General features: G+C 34.0%; 1 protein-coding gene across 2 annotated transcripts; it reads right to left on the bottom strand.

Moving 5' to 3' along the window:
- Positions 1-10,224: 10,224 nt before the first annotated feature.
- On the bottom strand, positions 10,225-12,515 carry LOC126878463 (uncharacterized). Of its 2 annotated transcripts, none has more exons than XM_050641203.1 (2): positions 12,283-12,515; positions 10,225-11,540 (listed from the first exon to the last, which is right to left on the bottom strand). In XM_050641203.1, the coding sequence occupies exons 1-2, from the start codon at positions 12,462-12,464 to the stop codon at positions 10,256-10,258; spliced, it is 1,467 nt and encodes a 488-aa protein (XP_050497160.1). In that variant the 5' UTR covers positions 12,465-12,515; the 3' UTR covers positions 10,225-10,255. The 2 variants fall into 2 exon arrangements, with proteins under 2 accessions (XP_050497160.1, XP_050497159.1); XM_050641202.1 differs by lacking the exon at positions 12,283-12,515 and adding an exon at positions 11,620-11,803.
- Positions 12,516-16,424: the final 3,909 nt, after the last annotated feature.

A 16,424-nucleotide genomic window follows, 5' to 3' on the forward strand; every position in this document is an offset into this window, starting at 1 on the left:
TGTCACATCCACATTCATATTTATATTTACAATTTGATTCATTAAGAATACATTAGGATTTATTAATTATTAATATGGGTCAACTGGATACACAGTAAGTACAACTATTTATAGTCCAGTTTACAGGGTGTTTCATTAATAATTGTCCATATAGTAACTGGAGAAACCTTAGCACCAAAGATTTATCCTAAAACACTTAAATAAAATGTGATTCCTTACTGAGTTACAGGGTGTTTTATCTAAAAATTTAAAAACTATTTTTGCTCAGCATTTTAAAACTATTCGACATATCCTTTTCATACTTAACAGAAAGTGCGACTACTATACGCCCTACTAAATTTGATAAACAAACGTTTCTAGCTACTGCCAGAGGCGTACGACAGGGGATAGTGAATGGTTCACCCTTCTAAAATTCTACACCACTGGAGGAATTACTATTTTAGTGCCATTTTTAGATTCTCCAATACTTTCTACCTAAATCATATACTCCTCATTGGTAACGATAAATTCATTAGTTTTCGAGATATTTGAAGTTAAATATGAAACGGCACAGTTATTTTGATTAATTTATGATATGATTCATATGATTAAAATTTTAAAATTATTTGTACCCAGTACTTTAAAACTATATGGCGTATCCTTATCATCCTTGGCAGAAAGTGTAGGTACTGTACACCCTACTAAATTAAGATAAGTAAACGTTTCTAGCTACTACCAGAGGCGTACGACAGGGGATAGTGGCTGGTTGACCGTTCCCAAATTCTACGCCACTGACGAAATTGCTATTTTAGTGTAATTTTTTATATTTCTCAATACTTTTTATGTAAATAATATACTCTTGATTCGTAACGATAAAATGATTAGTTTTCGAGATATTTGAAATTAAAAATGAAGCGACAAAATACATTAATCAAAATAACAGTGTCGTTTCATTTTTAACTTCAAAGATCTCGCATACTAATGACTTTATCGTTACGAATGAAGAGTATATTATTTTCATAGAAAGTATTGGAGAATCCAAAAATGAAACTAAAATAGCAATTCCGCCAGTGGCGTAGAATTTGGAAAGGGTTAACCATTCACTTTCCCCCGTCGTACGCCTCTGGTAATAGACAGAAACGTTTGTTTAACATAATTTAGTAGTATGTACAATACGTATACTTTCTGCCAAGTATGAAAAGGATATGTCGAATAGTTTTAAAATGCTGAGCAAAAATAATTTTTAAATTTTTAGATAAAACACCCTGTAACTCAGTAAGAAACCACATTTTATTTACGTGTTTTAGGTTAAATCTTCGTATTTTGTGCTAAGGTTTCTCCAGTTACCATATGGACAATTATTAATGAAGCACCCTGTATATGTATCGTCGCCCCCGTTAAGTAAATTATTCCTATTCGATTTTTTTGCACAAACTTACTCAAAAAGAGGTCCTTATAACAAATCCACAGGGTGCCAGGTGGTACCATGGTCGAAAAATTGTTTAAACAATTTTGTTTAAACAACTTCACAAAAATAATTTTTTTAACTTCGAACAATTTTTTAGATTCTTTGGGTCATTCTGAGCAAAAAGGGCCTATTGTGATTTTTCTCTAAAATTGATTGTTGTCTCGACATATAACTCGAGAGATATATGCGATTAAAATTTGAAAAAGGCTAAAATAACCACTTTCAAGGCTTAATAACTCGGTAAAAAATAATTATTATGAAGGTCAGAAACGGAGCAAATCAAAGTTTAAAGTATTGTGTATATAAACCATTGTGTATATAAACTTTTTCTAAAATATGCAAAAAATCTCTATAATATGATATATAATTTTTCAACTTAGTAATTTTCTTAGCAATATCTCTGCTAGTGGATGCTATAAAAAATCAATAATTCCTCTTGAATTAGGCATCTAACCACAAATAATTAATTTTTTTAATAAAAAAAAAAACATAAATACAAACTAAAAACATACAAAATATTAACACGCCCACTAAAAGGTACATTAGCACTTGGCAATAATATTTTACACGGGATAAAAAATATCAATGTTAAAATAATTACATCGAGAGGTGCAAGTGCAATTAAAAAAAAGACAAACAGAAGATGGGACGTTTGCTGACCTTTAGTTCATTTAAAATTGAATTATTTGTAAAAATAAAATAAAAATTGCATTTTTATTCAGTTGCAATGCCAAGGCAAAACAATCTTATTGAAGTTATACTTCTTTACCGGCGATAGAGGGTGATTTTTTTATATGTTAAAACCTATCAGCCCGGCGCATGCGCATTATAACTTTGTTCTGATTGGATGTTCAAATGACATGTCAAAAATTATCCGATATGGCAGCTGTGGTTTGGAGGTAAAGGTAAAGGTAAGCAAATGTATAATATATTAGTTTTATTGTTGTGAGGACAGAAACAAAAAAGTTTATAATATTGTAGTGACTTTTAAATAGTTTTTAAAAGCAACAGGTACGTAATAATTGTTAATGTATCATGGCTATAAACCTACCTGTTTGATCTGCCAAAATACATAGTATGTAATACTTTTATTTATATAATTTGATTAGCATCAAAATTTCTATCAATATTCACCTAATATATTGTTTTTTTACTCTATGTTTTGTTGTATTTTTTCAATTCTAAATCATTTCAATTCAAAATTAAAATGAATTCCAATACCAACCGCTCTTATCAGCGCTGGTTCGAGTCCCAATAGAAACTTTCTTTTTTGTTTTTTTTAATACATTTTATGATTGTAAGTATATTTATTATATAATTGTATTTTCAGAAAATACGTATTTAGTTAAAAAAATTTTCGACAATTAATGTTCAGACATCATTTGTGGCTTGTTTAATGTGTTTGTGTGTGTTTTATTCTTTTATTATTTTAATTTTTGGCACTGTTCTAATAAAAATGTTTGAGAAGTAATAAGTATAAATTAGTTTAATATTTAAACAAAATATAAATAAAAAGTATATTAATTTCGTTTAAATCATATAATAGAAGTATAACTTCTTACGTGCGTACAAAGTACACACACATTCTTTTTTTTTCACTTAAAATACGGAGCTCAGTCCAGCACTCTGAATCGACGATTTTCGACTCTTGTTGGAGTCTCATCGGAGAGAACGTAGGCCTGCTGCTCCATATTCCAAGTGACCAACACCGAGAGTTTATCCCCCACACCGCAACTGACGTGAATGGACTAGGTGACTAGCGTCATCTGGCAATTGAAACATGAAGTAGTTTTGAAGTAGTCCATTCACGTCAGTTACGGTGTGGGGTATAAACTCTCGGTCCGTTGGTCACTTGGAATATGGAGTAGCAGGCCTACGTTCTCTCCGATGAGACTCCAACAAGAGTCGAAAAGAAAATCGTCGATTCAGAGTGCTGGACTGCGCTCTGTATTCTAAGTGAAAAATAAGATTGTTTTGCCTGCATTGCAGCTGAATAAAAATGGAATTTTTATTTTATTTTTATATTGGTCGTTACTTCTTTGAGTAACTAGGTCCATTTTCTGTTGGAATTTACCAGCTGAACAGACGGGGTCGTGAATTGTAAGTGTTTGAATTCCCTCTTGTCTTATTCGCTTCAGCATCCATCTGGATTGCAAATTTTAGAAGCTATGGAGGTGTTACCACGGAAATGGACCAATAAGTTTTCAATTTAAAAATCTTTTAGTAATATTTTAATATTTTTAAATATTATTAATATTGCTATTAGGATTGAAAACTACTTCATCTCTGAATTATTTGTCTTGTGCTCAGTCTGCGGAATTCGTAATATTCTTCTCCAACAGAACATTCCACATTTCAGTGGCATATATCCTTCTTACGTCTTAGGGTCCAGGATTCTCATCCGTATGTCAGATTTGGGAATATTAAACAGTTGATGAACCTCATTTTTGTAGAGTTCGTGAAATGTGAGAGTCCTTCCATATTTTGGCCATCTTTCCTACAGCGACTTTTACTAGACCACATATTATACGTTTTATTTATTCATGTAGTGAGAGTAGCTGCATATTCTAGTTAATAGAATTATGGACGTTGGACAAATCCCAGACGAATGGAGAAGCAGTATATTAGTACCTGTCTACAAAAACAAGGGAGACATACAACAATGTACAAACTACAGGGCTATAAAACTACTTAGTCACACCATGAAAATATGGGAGAGAGTAATTGATAGACGGATACGTGAAGAAACCGAAATATCCGATATCCAATTTGGCTTTATGCAGTGCAGATCAACAACAGATGCAATTTTCATTGTAAGGCAACTGATGTAAAAATACAGGAATAAAGAGACCAACGCTCATATGTTATTCATTGATCTTGAGAAAGCATATGATAGAGTTCCTCGAGAGATTCTGTGGTGGGCACTCAATAAGAAAGGAGTCCCTGGCGAATATGTAAAGATTGTGAGAGATATGTATGAGGGAGTAACGACTAGTGTTAGGACAGGTGTGGGAGAGACTGATAAATTTCAGGTGAAAGTAGGATTGCACCAAGGCTCGGTGCTTAGTCCTTATTTATTCTCATTAGTTTTGGACCAGATAACAGCAAAACTACAGGGTAGCATTCCATGGTGCCTAATAAATGTATGCTGATGATGTAGTGTTAATAGGAAATAGTGAAAGAGACTTAGAAAAAAACTGGAACAGTGGAGACAAGCTCTGGAGGAAAAAGGTTTAAAACTTAGTAGGACAAAAACAGAGTATTTGGAATGTTCATTTAAAGATGGAGTTACTACAAATAAAATGATATCTTTGGATGGTGAAATGATTGTGAAAAGCAATAGTTTTAAGTACCTAGGATCGGTATTACAGAGTAATGGAGAAATAGATGGATATGCATGCAGTAGAATTAGGGGTGGATGGATGAAGTGGAAAGAAGCGAGTGGTGTGTTGTGTGACAGAAAAATTTCAGTGAAGCTGAAGGGAAAATTCTACAAAACAGCCATAAGACCGGCTATGATGTACGGAACTGAATGTTGGGCAGTGAAAAAGAAAGAGGAACAACGAATGCATGTGGCGGAAATGAGAATGCTTAGATGGATGAGTGGAGTGACAAAGAAGGATAAAATTAGAAATGAGTATATTAGGGGAAGTCTAGGTGTGGCACCAATTGATGCCAAAATGAGAGAGCATAGGTTAAGATGGTTTGGTCATGTTCAACGTCGAGCTATTAATCACTCAATACGAAGAATAGCTAAAGTGCAGATTCCTGGAAGGAGTAGGAGAGGAAGACCAAAGAAGACCTGGAGGGAGACCTAGGGATAAGGCAAAGAGAATGATGATGATGAGAGCAGCTGCCTTGAAGGTCATAGCTATGATGATTGCCAACCTTCGTCGCGGAGATGGCACTTAAAGAAGAAGAAGAAGAAGAAGAAGAAGAAGAAGAAGAAGAAGTGACCCTGTATCAGTCAGTCATTAATGATCCCAGGTATAAGTATGAGCTTACAACCTCAAACCGGTCAATCGTGGTTATGTGTGGATGGTTGTTATGTAGTATATCCACTATCATGATCTTTGTTTTTAATATGTTTAACTGTAGACCAGGAGTGGCCAAACTTTCTTAACAGTGTGCCACTATCTGTTTATGAAAAGTTAGTCGTGCCACCAAAAATTTTCTAACAAAAAATTCAATAGGTAGGTGGAATTTGTATGAAATAACAAAAAATATATGTAGCTACAATAGTATATTATTCCACGAGCATGATGATGAAGTTTGCGACACGAGCGAAAGCGAGTGTCGTAATTCATCAGAGTGAGTAATAGCCATTACATGCGAGTAGAATACTATACTTTTTCTACGACCTTTTTTTATTTTAAATAGTAAAAAAATATAATTATCAACTACTCGAGATTGTTTATTAATTTATTACTAGTAGTACAGTACATGTTTATGGTTGATGTGGTTAATGTGGCTTGTGAATCTGAATTTTCTTAATTAAATCTTGAATGTTGGGGTCAATTTTGTTACAGCTAATAAAATTAGATTTTTCAAATGATTATTGGTTAATTTTGAACGATATTGTGATTTAATAACATTCATAATTGAAAACATTTCTTCACAAACATACGTCGAACCAAAACGACAACAATACCGCAAATCAAAATTGTGAAGATATGGAAAATCAGCTGTGGAAACGTATTTCCAAAATTCAATATAATTTGAATTACTTGTACTTGAAACAAGCTCGTTATGTTTATTTTTCAACAAAATATTACTTTGCAAATCTATTATTTCCATTTGGAATTCCGGCGGATAATTTTCAACGTCTTTAAGTGAAATGGAAAAAGGATTTGTGAAAAGTTGAATATTTTTATTTTCCTCCTGGAAATCCTGAAATCTCGTAATAAATGAGCTTTGAAGACTTAACATTAAATTTTTAAACTTATCGTAATTTTGGAACAATTCGAGAACAATTGTTTTAAAAGGAAATAAACTGTAAAAACACTATCTCACAAGGCAAACAGACTTAAAGCGTCTCGCACAAAAGTTGAGAATCAACTGAGTAGAGAATAACGTGAACGTGTCTAGCGCGAGGAAGTGGCGTACAATAAAAGAGTGGCGTAGAATAAAAGACGAATTTTTAATTTTTTGCTAAGTTAATTTTTTTTTTATTTTTCCAAAAAGTCCTCGCGTGCCCCTTCTAAGACACCGCCGTGCCACACCTTGGCACGCGTGCCGTGGTTTAGCCACCCCTGCTGTAGACCAAATATTTGACTTTCGTTTTCAACTAGTCTTATGAGATCAATTAACTCTTTTTGACTATTTGCAAGAAGGCGCGGCTCATCTGCAAAACGTACGTTGTTTATTTTTCGGTCATTTATTGAGGTACCTTTCCCCATCCTTCAAGAACTCTTTACGGGTAAAATAAGCAAGAAAGAGTTATTCTATCAATGGAATTTACTATAAGATATAAAAAACCATTTCCAGATTGCAAAACTTAATTGCAAACACATTGCAATTTTTTATGAACATTTAGAATAATTTTTCGCTATTGCCCCGAAAAAAAAATATTTTTCATATTCGAAAAACATTTTTTAAATATTTAAAAAAATGTACTAGCGTTGTACTAGGTACAATTAGGGACGAAGACGAAGTAAGTCTCTTTTTCATGCATAGCCTCGCTCCAATGAATTGTACCACCCGAATGTCATTCTCAAGGGGTGTGCATGTGCAAAGGTGTGTATAGAGGGTGTCCAGAAACTCTACCGACAAATGAAGACAGCAGATTCCTCAGATGATTTTAAGACAATTTAACCAAATTCACCTCGTCCCAAAACGCTTCCTAAAGGCAAGCGTCCACAGACCCGCATCGTACGCATCGGACGTATCGTACGCAACGGATTTTAGTTTGCCTTGTACAGAAACTTATGTAACCGCGTCCACTGATCCGCATCGTACGGATCGCATTATCGATTGTCAAACTAAAATCCGTTGCGTACGATGCGTACGATGCGGGTCTGTGGACGCTTGACTTAAGGGAGCTAGAGCTATTTGAAGATGGCGTCTGGTAATTAGTTTTTCTTAAATACCTCCGGAACACTTCTATTTAGACAAGCAAAAATTGGTACGCATATTTATCTACCAGAGATAAATCGATTCAGCCGATTGCTAATTTCTAGTACCGGTCATAGGCGTCCGTTTTGGGTCGACCAACAGTTATATTATCGCATACCTTTTTTGTCTTTATGTTTTAAGCATTTTTGACTCTGGATTATTAAATTGTGAGGTATTCTTGTACTAAAAGGTACTACTGCTTTAAGCCGATAGGATACACCGTTTTTTTCCGAAAATTTTACACCGAAAATTTTACGTTTTTTAAATAAAAAATATTAAGGAGAACGAAGACGTTTAATTATATTCCAGAGATGAATCCATTTCATTAATTGCGAATTTCTAGTACCGGTCATATGCGTCGGTTTTGGATATCTAGGTCAACGGTTATTTTATCGCATAACATTTTTGTCTTTAATTTTTAAACATTTTTGCACATTAAAGCACTCTTGCTTTAAGTTGGTAAAATACACCGTTTTTTGAATTTTTTTTCAAATTCAAGAGACGAAAAATTTTCAAATCGATCTTTCTAGAAAACGGTGTTTCCTACCGACTTGAAGCAACAGTACCTTTTAGTACTAGAATACCTCACAATTTAATAACCCAAAGTAAAAAATGCTTAAAATTTCAAGACAAAAAAGTTATGCGATAAAATAACCGTTGCCCTACCCAAAACGGACGCCTATGACCGGTACTAGAAATTCGCAATGGATGGAATCGATTTATCTCTGGTAGATAAATATGCGTACCAATTTTTGTTTTTCTAACTAATTAGAAGCGTTCTGGAGGTATTTAAGAAAAACTAATTACAAGACGCCATTTTCAAAGAGCTCTAGCTCCCTAAGGAAGAAATTTCGGACTAAGTGAAGTTGGTTAAATTATCTTAAAATTACCTGAAATCTTTAAATCTTAAAATCAAAATCTTCGTTTGTCGGTAGAGTTTCCGGACACCCTGTATATCAATTAAGAAACCTAATTAAGTGCTGCGCTCTTTTTTTACTATTCACTCGCATTTATTTAAGTACCTTTTAAATTTTTAAATTATTAACCTACATATTTGTTTGAAACGTTCTACAAGTTTAGCTTTGGCATTCCTTTCGTCAGGTAGCTTTAGCTTCCTCCGTGGATTTGTTAGTTATTGCTTTGAAAACTCAGGATCTTGTATTAACACTGTTAGGATATTGTTAATTGTTAGGTAATTGCATGGGTGCATTGTTCCTGTACGGATCAGATCCTTTTCTTAAGTTAATGGGCTTTTATTTTAACTTGAATCGTCTTGAATGTATCGTACTAATCACAATACATAGTCAGAAATACGTATTTACGGTTGACTTCCATCTTATACATCATTAATTTTTTCTTATTGCGAGATACGCTAATTCTTTTCCCTTTTTTACTATTCACTCGCATAATGTATATAGAGAGGTTAAAAATTATGGAATAAATTCATTTTTTTTTCGACAATAGGGCACTTAGGAGAAAAATCCCGAGACAGGACGATTTTTATTTTTAAATTATGTTTTACCACAAGATGGTAGTAGCCGATTATCTAGTTAGTACAATAAGTGAAGAAGGAATACAAGAGTATAAGAAAATAGCAATACACAAAATAAAAAACAAAGAAATCAAAGAAAAATATGGAAAAGACACAGATACAGAATTGGTAAAATAACGGAGGAAAAACAGAGGAGGACAATGGAGGAAAAATGGAGCGCTTTCAAATAAAATTATACTGAAGACTGCGGAAAGAGGCATGTGGAAAAATAGTAATAAATAAACATAGGAAAAGAACAGAATGGTGGAACTCTAATGTAAAAGAAAAGATCAAAGAAAAGAAAACGGCATGGAAAAAATAACATAAAACGAAAATAAAATCCGACAGAGAAAACTATATAGAAAAGAGAAATATAGCGAAAGAAGCGAAAAGAGAAAGTGGAAGAAAATTTGGAGAAGATATAAACGAAAAATACGTAGTAAACAATAAATCGTTTTGGACTAGGATAAGAAAATTAAGAACAAGTAAGAAAAAAGAAATCAGAGCAATAAAAGATAAAGGAAATAAATTAAGGACAGATACTCTGGAAATTTTGGAAACATGAAGGGACAACTATGAAGAAAAATGTGGAAGTAAGTACACCGCACGATAGGCTGGGAGAAACAAATGACATGGGGGAACAATTAAGAGAGATTTCAAGAGAAGAACTGGCAAAAGCGATACGAAAATTGAAGATAGGTAAAGCTTCAGGGGAGGATGAAATTGCATCAGAAATGATCAAATACTTGGGAGAGAAATGGAAAGACTGGCTGTGGACAATATGCAAATATGCATGGAAGGAGAAAAGGATCCCAAAAGATTGGGAAAACAATTTAATACTACCAATATATAAGAAGGGCGAGGAAACTCTCTGTGACAACTATAGAGCAATCTGCCTAGCTCAAGTAACTTATTCAATATTGGAAAACAGACTTAGAGAATATGTAGAACTACCGGTCCAAAGAGTTCGGTCTACTGCTTTCGGTCTAATTGTCGTGTACCATATTATATATATATATATATATATATATATATATATATATATATATATATATATATATATATATATATATATATATATAATCAAATTCCCTTATACCATAATATTGGTGTCGTGAAATAATCACATATGTACCTACTTATAATAATATATTTCAAAATATTTACATAGACAGACGAGAATACATTTTATCAACTTTGTCAATAGCAGTCGAGATATTATGATGAACTTCATCAAGAGCATCCATGTGGTCCAATGTCAAATCTCTGCGACTTCTTGTGTTGGCAGTAATATACTGATTTCTCAAAGTTACCTTGCGCCTTGCTATAGATTTAATAATAAGAGCAGTCACGTACACCATGAAATAGATGCTGAAGTACAATGGAATATACCAGAGCTTACGACCAAGGTAGTAGTAACTGTAATTGGTGGTACTAACTCTCTTTTTCTCAGGTTCTGGTGTGGTTGCATGGTGAACTTCTTCATAAATATGATGATCAAAATGATGGTCATCGTATAAGTATTTTGGAAAGTCATTGTGAAGACCTGAGGAGGAAGAAGGTCCAATATTCATTAATGATACTTTCTGATCTTGAGGGATCATATCTGTCGGGGGTTGACTGAGATCATGAGGTGGAATATTCAACATGGGGACTACGTGATCCTGCGGATTTGAACCTATGACATTTGGGTTATTGTTATGATTTTCTTCAATTTGATCTCTTGGAAAAGAAGGTGGATAATAAATATCGTCTATATTTCTAGGCGGATGTTTGGGACGTTCAGCGTCATCATCGAGCACACTATGGTTCTCTTGACTAGTTTGAACATAATTAGGAGATCCGTAAGTGTCAGGTAAAAAAGACGCATCGTCAAAAGAGTTACTTTTTACGGGTCCTGGTCTATTCGACATTGCCATTGGTTGTTTTAGTGTAGGTGCGAAATTATAGGGACCACCATCATCTTGTGGAGAATTAGTATAAGAATTTTGTCCATCAGAATCAGTGTTATCTGGTTGATCTAAATTAGGAGCATAGTTATTTTTGCTATCGTCAGGATTACCTGCTGGGGGTGGATTATAAGAATTAAAAGGCGAGTCATAAAAATCTGAAGTAGAACTAGCAGAAGAAACTGCCTTATTTTGATTTATACTAGAAGAAAAAGAATTTGGGTCAAAATTAGGGGCTGTAAATGATTGTGGTAAGGATAATCCTTTTACTGAAGATGCTACAGGGGCCGAAGTAAAAGCTGTTATAGGTGCTTGAGTAGGTGGCAAATAGGTTATACCAGAGTCCTTAGTTTTATATGGGAAATACGGCGGTACTTGAAACCTGTCTTGTATTACCTCTCCAATAGCTGGCACTACTTCTATGTTATTGTGGTCTTCTTTTCTATATACTGGATATTGATACATTGGTTCGTTGAGACGATTGGAGGTTGAACTTGACCTAAAATAAAATACACACTTATATAAAACATTTATATCTAGTAAATGGCAAAAAATAAAAAGAAGATGTACATCAGTACCTATATATATGTTGCACTTGAAGTTTCCTTGCACTTGAAGATGTTGCACTTGCGGGAGCTATATATGTGCTTTTTGTGGTTTTCCGGGTTAGACTCCGCGTAGAATAATTTTGGTTTTGAGAAAAACCATTATTTTGACGACGTTTTGGCAAGATCACATTTGCCATTGTCAAGTCAGGTAGTTCCGCTTCTCGCTGCTGCAAGTAGACTTCTGCGGAGTCAAACCCGGAAAACCACATAAAGCACATAAAGCTCCCGCTGAAACTTTAAGTGTAACATATATATATATATATATATATATATATATATATATATATATATATATATATATATATATATATATATATATATATATATATATATATATACAGTTGAGTCCACTAGTCTTTACCCGTGCGTCATCATTTAAAGCATACGAAATAAGTCGATAATAAGTCGGAAATTGAAATTTACTAAACGCAACAGCGAGTGACAGTAAGTAGCTACTGCTCCTATTACGGGTTAAAATTTGAGTTATCAAATATGTGTTTTATCTCGCCAGGTATTAATGACGCACGGGTAAAGACTCGTGGACTCAACTGTGTATATAGGTATAGATAAGGAATAAATATGTATAAGATAAACGTGTCTTTATTTTGGTACAATTTAGCTAATTTAACCTACCTTGCAGTCCAAACAGCTGTACGGCTTTTTGAAGACACTGGTTGGGTATTATTTTTCTCGTCTTTATTTCCCCATTTTACAACTTTAGCATATTTTGAAATTAATATTGCCGAATTATTTCTAGGCAATCTAAAAGTATCAACAAATAGAATCATTGCAACTATCACTAAAAATCGCAACATGTTTATGTCTTTACACGATCTAACAGACTAAGTCTACAAAAGATAGTGAAACATATATTGACATTCATATGGTCCTTATTTTACAAATAGTGGAGGTGTTAATTGACCTGTATTGCTTGTACTGTTACACTCTGATCATCATTCTTTAAACTGGCCTATATATGTCACATTATCACATATCGTTTGTTTTTTAATATTTGTCTAACACTAACTTAAGTAAAATGCTTTTTTTAATTAGTACTTTCTTTCTAAGTTGGAGCACTTATATTTTATCCGGATAATAAACTCTTGACATTTACATTAAAATATTTCTAATATTTAAAAGTATTTTATACTTTTTTAAGCTTACCTATGTCTTGTTTTTATGTATAGCTTTTAACTCAGTGTAGATAAAATTAGCCTCTAAATTTGTATGGGAAAAATTACTCTGTTTTTGTAAAAAATTATATCCTTTCAATAAATCTTCACTGTCGATAACAGATAAGGTAATAAAAAGTGAGACTGGAGAGATATACTTATAATATGTTACCGGCCAAAACCGATTTCAGGACAAACTAGTTTGGCCTAGGCCAAACTGGTTTGTCCTAAGCGCGTTAGGATAAACTAGTATAGCCTAGGCCAAACTAGTTTGTCCTAGGCCAAACTGGTTTATCCTGATATAAATACACACACTTCAGGTCAAACTAGTTTATCCTGATATAATAAAGACTCACACTTCAGGATAAACGAGTCAGATCCGGATTTAAGGCAGTGGGGGCCCCTGGGCAGAATTGGTGTGGGGGCCCTACCTCCTACCATTAAAAAAATGTTGATCTACTTTTATAAATATATTTTTAAACAATAAAAAGTACAAGAGCTGTAACTTGCTACAGTAAAATATTAAAAATAATAGTGAGATGTATGGTTAAAGTCCGGGAACTTTTCGAGATATTTTAATTGAAAATTTCTTGATTATGTGGGACATATCTAGTTGCATTAAGACATTGTTGCCAATGCTCATTATAGAGAGATGATTCAAACACTCTTGGCCCATCGTAGACCGAAGTAGATTTTTAATTAACTTAAATTTTGAGAATGATCTCTATCCACTGCAGTTAGTTAGCATCAGAAGTCACCTCAACATTGGAAAAATCATCATTCATATTCTTTTTTTATTAGCAGTTGGTACATTTGAAGTTCTTTGCTTATATTTGATGAGCTGATTTCCTCTTTAAATGAAATGAAGAATCTTACAAACTGTACCAGATGGACACATAAGTTTTCATCTAAATGATTGCTATAAATTTTGGCAAGCTTTAGTGAGTAAGCTTCAATTTCATTGAGAGTTAAATTTTCCAATTTTCCAAAATGACGTAAAAATCCAAAATTGGAATGAGTAGACAGCCTCTGACTTAAAGAGGTAATGAAGTAATAAGTGATCTATTACAGCAATAAAATTTTGAGTTCTAAACTTCTCTGAAGTTCTCATATCTTTCGAAATTGTCACGTATTGACTGTATAATTTATTTAAGTGATCTAAGTACTGCCACTCCTGAATTAGGTCAATATTTGGATCTTGAAGAATACGACTTATGCTGTTTGTCCTCCCTAATATCCTCTCTGTTTCCAGTAAACGCATTCGATTATAGGTAATACAAACTATTTGCAATGCTACGAGTGCTAAATTGTTGCTCATAGTCTTCCGAAATTTTGGATAATGCTGTTAACAAGCTGTATATATATGTAGAAGAAGTGAAAAATACATATAGTTAGTTCTTCTAAGTTGCAGTTGCAGCTTTTGAAACTAAGTTTAGAGAGTGGGCGACACAAGGAATCCACAACTCCAAGATATTAAGGTACGTATCCATACGTGGGTGCTCCGAGCGCATGTCGTATCCATTTCAGCAGCTACACCGAGCACGGAGCACCCACGGATTGATACGTACCTTTTGTTCTATAATTTCAGCCTGAACACCATTGTATTTTCCACTGATAACTGACGCATTAACGTAGGACGGTCTCCTGCAGTTTTTTAAATCGATATCATGTTCTTGCAAAAATGTGATTAGAGAATTAAATATATCTTCTGCTTTATGACCGCGATTTGGCAAGAATATGGTAAACCTTTCAACAGGAGTGAAACCTTCTATGTAACGAAATATCACAGTTAATCGATTGGTATGAACTGAATAATATTTTGACATCTTAATCCTTGAAACTATTTCATTTAATACATTTTGACCCATCGGATGTACAATTTCCTCACATATGGTTGATGAACGATAGTTGACATGTCCGCTTCCAGGATTTGAATATTTATTAATATGGTGCTTCAAGAATTGATCATATTTAGCTAATAACTGGAGTATTCCCAAATAATTTTCATTTTGTAGTGATGAACTCGACAACTAATTTTCGCTGCGAAATGCTAAATCTCGTTCACAAATAAACTTTATAACACTAAAATTAGTCTTTGAGTATTTTCCAATAATTCTTTATTGCTTCGGCTTGTTTTGCTATTTCAGTATCAATACGCCCAATTCTTTCGTGTACTTTAGACATTTCGTGATCCATAAACCTACTATATGCATGTTTCCAATCATTCCTCTGTGGCTAAAATGTGTACGAATACTGGATAAGAATTTACAAACGAAGCAATACACTCACCCGGTGGAAGATGAAAAACATAATCATGAACAATGTATTATATTTTATCACTCCTACGCTCCTTCATTTTATACTTGACATACATTGTCGATGTCGAGTTCCTGTATCTCCTGTGAATATCTGTTTAAATGAACCTCTTATGTTTGGGGCTTTGTGGGGGCCCCCGAAATGTGGGGGCCCCGGGCAGCTGCCCAGCCTGCCCCCCCTTAAATCCGGCCCTGAAACTAGTACGGCCTAGTCTAAACCAATTTAGCCGAGTCGAAAGTAATTTAGCGAACATGTAAGGACTTTTACATGCGGGGAATTCCCAAATCACGTCCCAACAGGGATGGGAAAAAAATTATACATCGATATATTGTATCATATGATACATCGAATGAAGATATTGATACATGCTATAAATCAATATATTCTTGTATAATTAAATAACATAAAAAAATAATAAATAAAAGGATGAGGTTTTCTCCAAAAATTAAAAGAAAAGATACACTTACGAATAAAATCGAGTACGAATTAATATTGTTTTCACCAATTGTAAAAAAATGTGGAAACGTTGAATTATCCATATCCGTCTGTCTGTCTGTCCGTGAACTCAACTCCTCAGTCATTATACCAGGTAGAATGACAAATGAGGTGTCAAATGAAAGCTTATAAACCAAGGATGGTACTAAAGGTGAGAACTTTGAGCTAGGCTGTCTGTCCGTCCGACCGCGAATATAACTCAATATTACTGTTTGTTTGTTAGGAATAATTATATTTTAATAAAAATTATTATTTTTCCAAGAACAAAGTATTTTATTCAATTTATTATTTATATTAAGCCGTAGATACTAGTTCGCTGAATTACTTTCTTCTTCTTGGCTTTTTCCCATTATGAGTTTGCCGTTTTCGTCTTCCGTAGCACTCTATTCTCCCAGTCGCCATCTCTGAAGTCTCTATCTATCATAGCATTTCCTGTGTGAGTTTTCCATCTCACAGCAGGTCTTCCTCTCCGTCTTCCCCCCCGCGGGTCCAAGTCCAGTAATCTTTTCGGCCACCCGTGCTCCGGCATTTTTTGTACATGCCCGTACCATTTAAGGGCTCTACTTTTACTACCACAAATTTTTTGTAATTGAGCATTCTACTTCTAAAAAATGAGTAACCATTTTCAATTTCGTTGCAAAACGAAAATACAGCCGAACCATATTCCAGTCCAATCAGAGAGTGCTGCAAGCACCTCTACCGGTTTCGAAACTTATTAGTCTCTCATCAGGAGGCACATATGCTGCTCTCCCTGATCCAACCAAAACAAACCCCAGCGTGCAGTCCCGAATT

Source organism: Diabrotica virgifera, chromosome 10 (assembly GCF_917563875.1).
Source record: "Diabrotica virgifera virgifera chromosome 10, PGI_DIABVI_V3a".
Taxonomy (NCBI): domain Eukaryota; kingdom Metazoa; phylum Arthropoda; class Insecta; order Coleoptera; family Chrysomelidae; genus Diabrotica; species Diabrotica virgifera.

Coding starts and splice junctions, on each gene's coding strand:
- LOC126878463 (XM_050641203.1), bottom strand. CDS start 12,464: ATGTTGCGATTTTTAGTGATAGTTGCAATGATTCTATTTGTTGATACT. Junction 11,541..12,282: donor ACAGCTGTTTGGACTGCAAG/GTAGGTTAAATT, acceptor ATTTTATTTTAG/GTCAAGTTCAACCTCCAATC.